This window comes from Cibotium barometz, chromosome 56 (assembly GCF_041138505.1).
Source record: "Cibotium barometz isolate CiBa-2024 chromosome 56, ASM4113850v1, whole genome shotgun sequence".
NCBI lineage: Eukaryota > Viridiplantae > Streptophyta > Polypodiopsida > Cyatheales > Cibotiaceae > Cibotium > Cibotium barometz.
In genome coordinates, this window is record NC_141101.1 from 95,347 (window position 1) to 105,575 (window position 10,229).

Sequence of the window (10,229 nt, forward strand, 5' to 3'; positions counted from 1 at the left end):
ACGATGCCAGATATTTTGGACTTCATAGTCAAGCGGTCATTGCGACTAGATAGCCCAGCTAACTATTGATGAACAGTCGGGTGGTCATTGCGACCAGATAGCCCAGATGACTGTATTGGACTTCACAATCGGGCGGTCCTTGCGACCAGATAGCCCAGATGACTGTATTGGATTTCATAGTCGAGCGGTCAATGCGACCAGCTGGCCCAGATGACTATTGATGAAGTCTTGGGTGATCCTAGTGACCAGATGGCCTTGAGGATAGACTGAGCGGTTTCCCTTGGGAGCCAGATAGCTCAACACCGTTTTCGATGAAACTAGACAAGACAATCCATGAACATGAGGATTATTACTTGTGCATTGCATACTGATGTATGTTTGAATTTCTTGGACTTTGCGTGTTGTTTTTGATTTGTGGACAATGCTTGGATTTATGTCATGTGATAGTCCACTGGGCTCCAAACTACCTAGCCAGTACCTAGAATACCCAGTAGACGTGAACAATGCACACCTATTTGTTGACTATCTTCTATCTAGTTTTCGCAAGAGGTAAGTATGCATTTATTTTATCTAGCACATGCAATAGGCCATGAATAAGTACCATCAAGAACAAAGCTATTGGTCAAAGAAAAGGCATTGAGATGTTGCTAGATGAGCGAATGACACCATAGATATCCGGAAAGACCAGATGCACAAGCTCACCAGACAGGGTTAGTACTGGAACATGTGGATATACTTGGAACATATGGAACACTTGTATGCAGTTGAGGACAACTGCGATACAAGAGGGAAGGAATGTAACTATTTGGCCCTCTTAGCACTACGCACATGATGGAACCTGTGCCCGGACACCGGACAGGTAGAATAAGGTATGGGAACAGGGCCATGAAGTTTTCACAAGGAAAAGCACCAATCTTGGTCAAAAAGCAGAGAAAAGCAAAGAGTCAAATTGGGTTGACCGCGAGCCAGAGGCACTACTGGCAAGAGGAGATTGAGCCGTTGTTTTCTTACAAAAAACAACAAGAGTCGTGTGTGCTCTTGAGCTCCCTCCCATTTGATGCATCTCCTGCGCCCCCCCACCCCCCTCCCCCTCCCCCACCCCCCCGTTCCGCCCCTTGCCCGCCTGCCCTGTTCATCTGCACCACTCCCCCCAGCCCTCCCTCTCCCTCTCCTTCGCCTCCCCCACCCCCCCACCCCCCCCCCTCTCACTTGCCCCGCCAGCTTCCCCTCCCCCCTTCGCTGGCTTACCCAACACCACCTACCTCCCCTTCTCCTACGCATGCCCCCCCCTCCCTTGCCCTTGTTGCTGCCACCTCCCCTCCTCTCCACCTCCCCTGCCAGTTCCTTCTTCCTCTCTCCTCTCTCCCGCTTCCCACCCCCCCCTTTTTTTCTTCTAGTTTTCCCCTTCCTCACAAGTTGATTCTCAGGTTCTTCGGGGCATTCCTCTATTCGACAAGTCTCGGCTTTTCTAGTCTTCGCCCTCAAGAGGACTCCATGGCAGCTACTCCATCATCCCCGACCAAGGCCACCGTTGCTTGCATATCCTTTTCTGAAGCGGACCTTCAGATTCTCACCACGATCGTTGCAACGTTACAGGCCTCCAGCCTGGTTTGCAAGATTGTTGGTAGCCGCCCTACACGCGGACAACTTAGGGATCTTTTACAGGTGAGCCTCATTGGTGACCCTGCAAAGATCACAGACATTCACCCTCTGGGGCGTGGATACTACCAAGTGGAGTTCGACTTGCCAATGGCGTCAAACCGAATCATGCAAGTGAGCCCCCTTGCATTGCGTACGGCGCAGGCCTTCTTTGCGCCGTGGCGGCACGGCTTCGATCCTGCGTCTGACCCTCTGGCTGGTGTGTCGGGCTTCCCAGTGACAGTTTGCTTCCCAAGTCTTAGGAAGGAATACCTTCCTCTTCTCCTAGTGATTGGTGGTGCCATCGGGAGAGCGATGGAATCCCTCCCCCACAGCTGCCTCAGCCCTTGCATGGGCAGCCGGGATTCCATCCCTCTACATCTGTGTTGCCTTGTCGGATTCAGTGCCACACGTTATATCTATCCCGTGCCTCCAGGGAGACCCTGTCCTTCAGCGAGTGGAGTATTCAGGCCTTCCAGGCCAACGTTTCATTTGCAGGTAGATGGGCTATCTAGCCAGAGATTTCCCTTGTGGCAGCAAGACCTCATAGTGCTACTCCTAGACTTTGAGAAAGCTTATGACAGCGTGGATTGGAGCTTTTTGAAGGGCATGATGAGCCAGATGGGATTCCCCATGGAGTGGATTTGTGGAGTCTCGAGACTTTACTCAGCGTCACGCAGCCAGGTTCTCATATAGGGAGCCCGTGGCGACATATTCCCCCTTTCCTACTCGGTTTGGCAGGGCTGTCCTTTGGCACCTTACCTCTTCCTATTCATCGTCGAGGCCATGAGTAGTTTTCTCTCAGCCCAGGAGACCGGGCTTCAGGGACCACATCTTCCCCTCCGCACGTAGGAGGAGTTGCTTGACTCAGAGTTTGTAGACGACACAACAACTTTCCTTTCAGGAGATGTGGAGAATCTCCAGAGATTCGCGGAGGCAATCGAGATTTTCTACCGCGCATCAGGAGCACATATCAACTAGCTCAAGTCATGTGGTTTTTGGGTAGGCTTAGCACCCGCCCGGACTTGGTCCCCAGTTGGGGCACTCCAGTTCGTTATCTTGGTTGCCAGGTGGGCATTGATCTCTCTCCTAAGCAGCAGCTCGCCCCGCTTCTTCTGAGTATTTGGAGAAACTTTTATATCGAAGTTCTGCGAGGCTCTCCCTAGTAGGTAGAGTGGTGGTGGCGAACGAGGTACTTCTTGCCACCATGTGGTACATCACTTTGTGTTGGGCCTTCTCTCGGGCATGTATTGGCCAGGTACAGCGATTGATTCGGAACTTCTTATGGGCCGGCAGTGTGACAGGAGGCCAGCCAGGGCCAAGGTGGCATGGAGAGTGATCATTCAATCACGCCGTAGGGGGGGCTAGGCCTCATTGACCCTGCTATTCAGAGTCGTGCCCCCGATGGTGAGCCCTGGAAGGATTTCCTATTGGCCGCCCAGATTTCAACCTACACCCCGAATCTTGGGTGCCCTTGGCTGCAGAGTACTATATAGATTTTCACAGAGGTGCGGGCCTACGGTTTTAGTCTAGCTTTCAAGAACAGATTTGCAGCTAGCTTACTTCAAGCTTGGGATCATCTCAAGCCAGCCCTTAGACAGATAGCTCGGACAGCCTTAGAGGAGCGGCTTCGGTAGCCTTTGGTGTGGAACCCCTAATCCATTTACCCAGTGGCCACATGTTGGGGGCCCGACCGCATGTATCATGGGGCGCCTTGAGCATAGGAGGTCTCTTTAAGGTTGGATCGCACGCAGGTAGTTACCCCGGAGGTGCAGGAGAGGGGCCTGACAAGGGTCCGGGGTAGAGACAAGCTCAGCATTGACATTGACTCAGCTATCCCTCAGGAGTGGCTGACACCTATCCCAAACCTGACTCCCCCAATGTGGCTAGGTGTGTTTACTAGACATGATATTCTCATGGCAGTCCACGGAGCAGATGAGGGCAATGGTCTGCTCACTTTTTCTATTGGATCCCATTGCAGACTAGAGAGATCCGAGCTTCCCTTAGAGGACTTCAGGGGCTGCACCTTGCAGAGAGTGAGGGCGATTGGCTTTCGGGTACGGGAGTGACACATAGACCCACTACCGGCCAAGGTGGCCAGGAAGAGATTCTGGCGACTATGGATATGGGAGTGCCAACCTCTCACGTGCCTCCAGTGGGACCCGAGAGAGTGGACTTGGCATGATCCCGTTGATCGGGAGCAGACTCTGGATGCCCCCTTCTTTGCATATACTGCGTGGCTAGGTGGTTGGATCCAGATGCCAGAGATTGATGGCACTTCGGCAACAGCAGCACATTGGCAGTCATCATAGGGCCTCTCACAGCGTTTCCTTTCAGATTTTTGGAAGAGGCTATGGGACAATTTTCGGCCTAGAAAGATCACCCTCTTTCTTTGGCTAATGGCACATAGGAGCTTGGCGGTTGGCACTTGGTTGGCAGTTGGAGGTAGGCCAGTAGCTTGCCCGCGGTGTGGCCACCCTCAGGAGTCTCAGCAACATTGTCTTTGGGATTGCCCAAAGGCTTAGCAGATCTGGCAGCGAATTCTCTGCGCATCTTTAGTATGGACAGGGCCTCGACCCGGATCATTAAATGGGGCATTGTCGCTTGGGCCACAAAGGCTGTGGTGGTCAGGGCTTATGAGGAGGATGGGGGAGGGCTAGCCCTTCAGGTCTCTCACCATAGTATTTCAGCAATGCCAATCACATCCCCACCTACAAATCACTGGCAACTAGGCTCATGCCAGAGATGGGAGATTTGCAGCAGCATTGCAGCCCGGCACATTTGGCGAGCTAGATGCAGCGAGGCCATCAAGGGATAAGCTAGGGATTTGGAACTTGGATTTGGATTTGGATCTGGATCTGGATCTGGACTTAGATTCATTGGACCTGAGTTTGTTGGATTTGGATTTGGACCTGGTACTAGCCCGGTGAGAGATTCTTGTGGGTCATCCCTGTGGTGTGCTCGACATCAGAGATCTCGTGCCTCAACATCGATTTCGACTTAGATATTTCTACATCAATATATTTGTTTGCTTTTGTATTCATTGTTGTATTGATCCTAGCCAGCATGCCCTTGGACTATTCCTGAATAAATTCCTAAAAGGGGGCAGGGCCTATTCCTCACTCAGTGTGTGTGTACTGTGCAAGTTCCCTAAACCCTATTAGCATTCATCTCCTATTTGTACCATATTACACTGTAGGGAGTGAGGACCTATGATGTGGGTGTGCCCACCCGCGGGAGGAGTCCCCGTTTTTGTCCATGTTTCCCAATTTCGTAGGCGTGTCGTGGGGGGGCTATTTTTGCTTTCTCTGGTCGGCCTGTAGGAGTCGGCTGGCCATGAGGGGCCCGACCAAATGTTGGCCGACCAGGTCATGTTGGCTAACCTGGTCGTCGGCCCATGTAGGGGCTGTTGGCCTTGTTTCTGCAGGCCGACTGCATGCCCTAGCCCATATATATAGCACACCTTGCCCTTCCACATTGTTGTACAGGATATATTGTGTCTATAGCAGAGTTCTACACTACTACTCTCTTGCACCTCTACGTTTTTTGCTCCCAAATTTCTGTCTCATTTCCACTGCACATTCCGACATGGTATTAGAGCCTAAGGTGGCTTGAAGCGTACCATGCTTTCTTCTTCCGATCTTCCTGCCTCTTTTTGGGGAGAAGCTCTGACCACTACTGCCTACATCATCAACTATTCTCCCACAAAGGCGATTGCTAATATGACACTAGAGGAGGCTTTTACACGATAGAAACCTTTAGTTTCACATCTCAGGGTTTTTGGCTGTGATGCCTATGCTCTTATCTCTGATTCTGCCATGTCCAAATTTGATCCCAAATCCAGTAAGTGCAAATTCCTTCGTTATAGTTCTCAATCCAAAGCTTACAGATTATGGGATCCAGAGACAAAGTCCTTAGTGATTTCCCGCGATGTTCACTTTGTTGAAACCTCGTTCGATGATTCCCGGCCTCACCCCAAGCTTACTATAGAGGTTTCTCACCCTCCTACTTCTTCCTCTTCTTCCACGGCACCCCCACCTAAAGTAGCCAAGCTGGTGCACCTATGGGAATGGGAAAATTTCATTTGACTTGGAATGCGATTGAAACTGTATCTATTGAAGAGGGACCCGTTTGTCTTCCAATTGTAGACTTGTTGAAGTGAAGGTTGGTGACTTGATTGACCTAGTGAAAAATATCTGCATGCATGGACTTATCAACCTGCTCCTCAATCGAAACTCCTCTTCTCTATCCCTTAAGAGGGTCTTTCTTGCTACTGTTCTGCTTCATCTTAAGAGAAATGCTGGATGCTGGCTCGCTTAAGACTTGAGGTCCTAGTTTCAGCTTCTTCATCTTGGGCCTTTTGGCTATTTCACTTGAAAGTTGTAGAAACAATGAGTTCCTCCACAAAGCCTGATGGGGGCTTTCTTTTTTGAGATCTACTCACCTTCTTCTTCCTATCGCTAGTGGGCATTGACATGGACCAAAAGGATTGAACCAGCATTGAAAGGTTGCAAATTAAAATGTGCACTAGACTCATTAAGATCAAGCCTCCATTGCCAAATGAGATCATCCTCAAAGCTTTGCACCTTGAATTTGATGCAATCTTCAAGACCGTGATCTTGTGTGACTTATGAAGGGGAGAATGGGTATGCACTCTAACCCTTCATCTCAACTAACACAAGTGTGGGAGCATCTTTAGTTTTCAGGCTATAAGTGCACATAAAGATAATTAACAAAGTGTACAAATATTAGTGCCTAGAAAGTGAAACAACATGTATAAATGAACTTTGTAGAGAAAAGTATATTGCTCTCATTAATCTTTGAACTAACCTAGAAATGTAGTCATCAAAATATGTTCAATAGTGTGTAATTTCAACTTTTGTAATTTGCAAATGTTATTTCATTTCAGCATATTGATTTCAAAGCTTTGTAATAGGTGGATTTCATTGATGGGTAATGAAAGTGCATATACACTTTCTTGTAAACACATGATAAATATGTGTGTACTGTTGGACATGTCATTTCCAGCCCATTTTATGCCACTTTTTATCTAGATATTTATCTACTGTAATTAGGGATTTATCTACTGTAATTAGGGATTTTTCCCATATTTTTCAGCTATTTTATAGCTTAGTTTAGGCTTTTTTAGGCATTTTACTTCATGTGTGCCTCCTCCTTTACCTCATGCTTAGCATCCACTACTTTATCTAACTCCCTGTGTGATAGTCACTTCCTCTCTAAATATTTATCATCTACAAAGAGCCAAACGCAATACAATGTCCAAAAAAATCCTCAAACTCCCATAAATTCAATGTTGGATATTAATACTCCACCCTCATATTGCCTCATATGTATTGTCCAAGCACCAGCTAGCTCATGTTTAAATAGCCCCCATTATGAGGAGTGGCCATGGTTAAATAGCATGGGCATCAGGTTTTCTCGTATTCACATGAGATGGTGGCCTAGCCTAGAAGGCCATATGGTTGGAGAAGGCTTAGATTAGATTTGGCACCTCCCAAATAGGCTACATGCTACAGTGAATTGTTACTCCATAACGGTCCACCCATGGATTAGGTGAACTTTACTCTTGGACACCTTAACCTAACATTGTGGGGACCCAACCAAGTCCAAGATGAGCCCAGATGGCCATGGGAGGTGGGATAACTGCCTGGCAGTTACTAGTACATTTTTATGGGCCGGGTCTACACAACGGATAGTGGCACCAACTTGACCGTGAACCTATGCAATCATGTCATGGCCGCCCTGCATATACAGGCCTATATAGACACATAGCCAACCCCCTCTCCACACAACTCATTAGTTATCACTATGAGTGCACCACCTACCTTCTACTAGTACACAACCTCCGTCTTAGTAGTTCTAGATTAGCCATCAAAGCTCCCTTCATTGGAACACGGGTGTGGGGCTTTGCCATCTATTGTATCACTCCACTAATACAATATTCTTCTCTATCTCTGTTATTGTGCAATTTTAAGTTTTCAAGTTTTGTGCTATGAAAGAACCTACTTCTTGTGAGTGTTCTCTTGTTTATACCACACGTTGTATCTTCTTACATGGTATTGAAAATATTAACGGCACCAATTACCCTCTAAGATCAAGGCCATCTTGTCCTCCTATAAGCTTAGGGACACCATCATTGGTGTTGACGCTCAACCCCACCCAACAAGAGATGCATACGTCAACCTTGTACGACCTGCTGCTGCTACTGACCTTGCCCTTGCTTGGAGACAAAGGGATGTCGACTTTCTCTATTCCATTCGTCACTAGCATGGAAGATAGTGTGTTGACCATGGTCTAACACGTCTTGAAAACTACAAAAGCATGGACTATGTTGTTGAGCTTGTATGAGAAGACAAATCTCTCAAGGATTCAAAATCTCGAGAATCAACTTAACCTCGAGAAGTTGCGTGCATCCATTGATCCCGATGCTTATGGACATGTTTATCCTCATTAGCAAGTATATGGGCAGATTTAGGGGCCATTCAAGCCTATTAAAAAGCAACCTAGTGTTCATTCTAGGCATCTCGTCTTGCAGACAAGTGGTTGAGCACCTTGCCCACAGCAAGCATTTAGCCCAAGAGCAAGCAATAGGAGATCAACAAAGTTGTGAATTAGCAAGTCTTTGCATGCATCAATAGATCAGTATGCATAATCGGATCTAAGTCAAGATACAAGTTTGTCGTACATGTTTATGTTTTACAATATAATTAGATTAGCTCTATCTCTCCTTCTCTTCTGTGTGTTTGCTAAACATAATCTCTTTTGCCAACCATTAATCACATTCACACTTCCGCAATGCATGTCACATTGGTATCAAAGCTTAGATCGGCCTAGGGCAGTCCTTAGCTAGCGTATTCCATAGGTTGAATTAGGGTTTTCTCGATGGCTTCTCTCCTGAGGCATCAATCAGTTCAAGGCCACCATGATGCCTCCAACATCAATCTAAACTAAGATGGATTACATTTGGACATAAATTGAGCTACCTAATTTTCTCAGAAAATGCAGTTTCACAAGGCCATTTCTCAAAATACAAAGTTACATAATCACAACTGATTTGTTTATCTTGATCAGAGATGCATAGACCTCTTCATTTAGATATACCACTCATGAGTCACAAACACTCATCACCTCTTTTCAAATTGAAAAGAACATCATGAAGTGGGGTAGAGACACCTTCACTTCAGGGCGATAGACTAGACCACGGCAATAGACTAGACCCAAGGCATCTCAAAAGACCGTCCCGATGCGCCCATTAGAGACATTTGTATAGCGCCATCTACTGGTAATGCAGTTTGGGTGATGAGACACTGAATGTCCCATGCCCAAAACCAAGCACCCACCTGCTACCAGCTAGAGATAGGTAGCTTGATTCAACCTTGGCATGCTTCTGTTCTGCAGCCTATCCTTGATCAAGGAGAGCTTCTTGTAGAGGCTTGAGATAGGTATTATATATACCTAGATGAATCCAAGAACATGCCCAAATTCACCTTATAATGCTCATGCACACACTCTAGGTCTCTAACAGTGCTATGTGCATTTGTACTCAAGGTTCCATCCCCTATCCCCAACACTCTGAATTGAAACATTTTGCATCTTACATAGTTGTGGTACTTTTGCGATAATGTAGTTGTCATTTTTTGTTTTCCTGCATTAAATGGAGTGCACATGAAAGCTCTAATTTGGTGGGGTTTCATTATTTCAAAGACCCTTGTGATCTTCTATTCAAACATCAATCAAATTTCTTTCTTCATTCTCGTAAACTCGAGACTAGATTATGACGAAAAAGCACATTTTTCCTAGAGAATCTAGCGAGACAAAGAACTAAACAGATAAAAAGGCAATCCTGGCATAAAAAGAACATTAAATACTAGGATAAACACATTGAACACCTTGATTTAAAAAATTGGCCGTACCTGTACTGATTGTAGTCAGCGGAGATGGCAGCAAATGCAGCTTGTTTAATATGAGAGGGTGCAGGGAAATCGGGAAACCCTAAAAGCATGACACTTTTGGTTTCACGGACTCAAAGGGTACGATAAGATGACTCTCTCTCTCTCTCTCTCTCTCTCTCTCTCTCTCTCTCTCACACACACACACACACACACACACAAAAAAAAACACAGAGCATCGACTGCGCTTTTACCTTCAGCAAGGTTGATAGCATTGCGGCTGTGGGCAAGGCGCGACAATTGCTGGATGGGCGAAGGCTGGAAGGACGAGGTGCGACGAGCCAGAAAGGACCCATAAGGCGACGGCGATGAACCCATTTTTTTACTCTAGCCACTTGTCTGCCGTTCACTTGCACCCATAAATTAATTTTGATTGACATACCATGCCAGCGTGGAACCGAAAGAGGAGGGCTCTACCATGCTATGGACAAACATATTTTGATGTACAATTTTCTGACAGAGAGATTCATATGATCGACCCACCACATCATATGACTAGGACAATATTAGACTACGACCAAAGTCCCATAAGAAGATAACCCAGCTCCCATGCCCACCCGAGATTGTCAAGGTGCCCATTCAAGCCCCGCAACCCGAGGACAATTATCACGAGAAGATCTC

General features: G+C 46.9%; 1 protein-coding gene across 1 annotated transcript in view; it reads right to left on the bottom strand.

Annotated features, from left to right (window-relative positions):
• Positions 1 to 9,947, bottom strand: part of LOC147606765 (uncharacterized) — a 53,374-nt gene extending 43,427 nt beyond the window's left edge. The window contains exons 1-2 of the mRNA XM_086791129.1: positions 9,803 to 9,947; positions 9,573 to 9,651 (exon numbers count right to left, since the gene is read on the bottom strand). Coding sequence (XP_086647255.1) covers positions 9,573 to 9,651; positions 9,803 to 9,926 — 203 coding nt within the window. The 5' untranslated portion in view covers positions 9,927 to 9,947. The remainder of the gene's footprint in view (positions 1 to 9,572; positions 9,652 to 9,802) is intronic.
• Between the last annotated feature and the right edge of the window lie 282 nt (positions 9,948 to 10,229).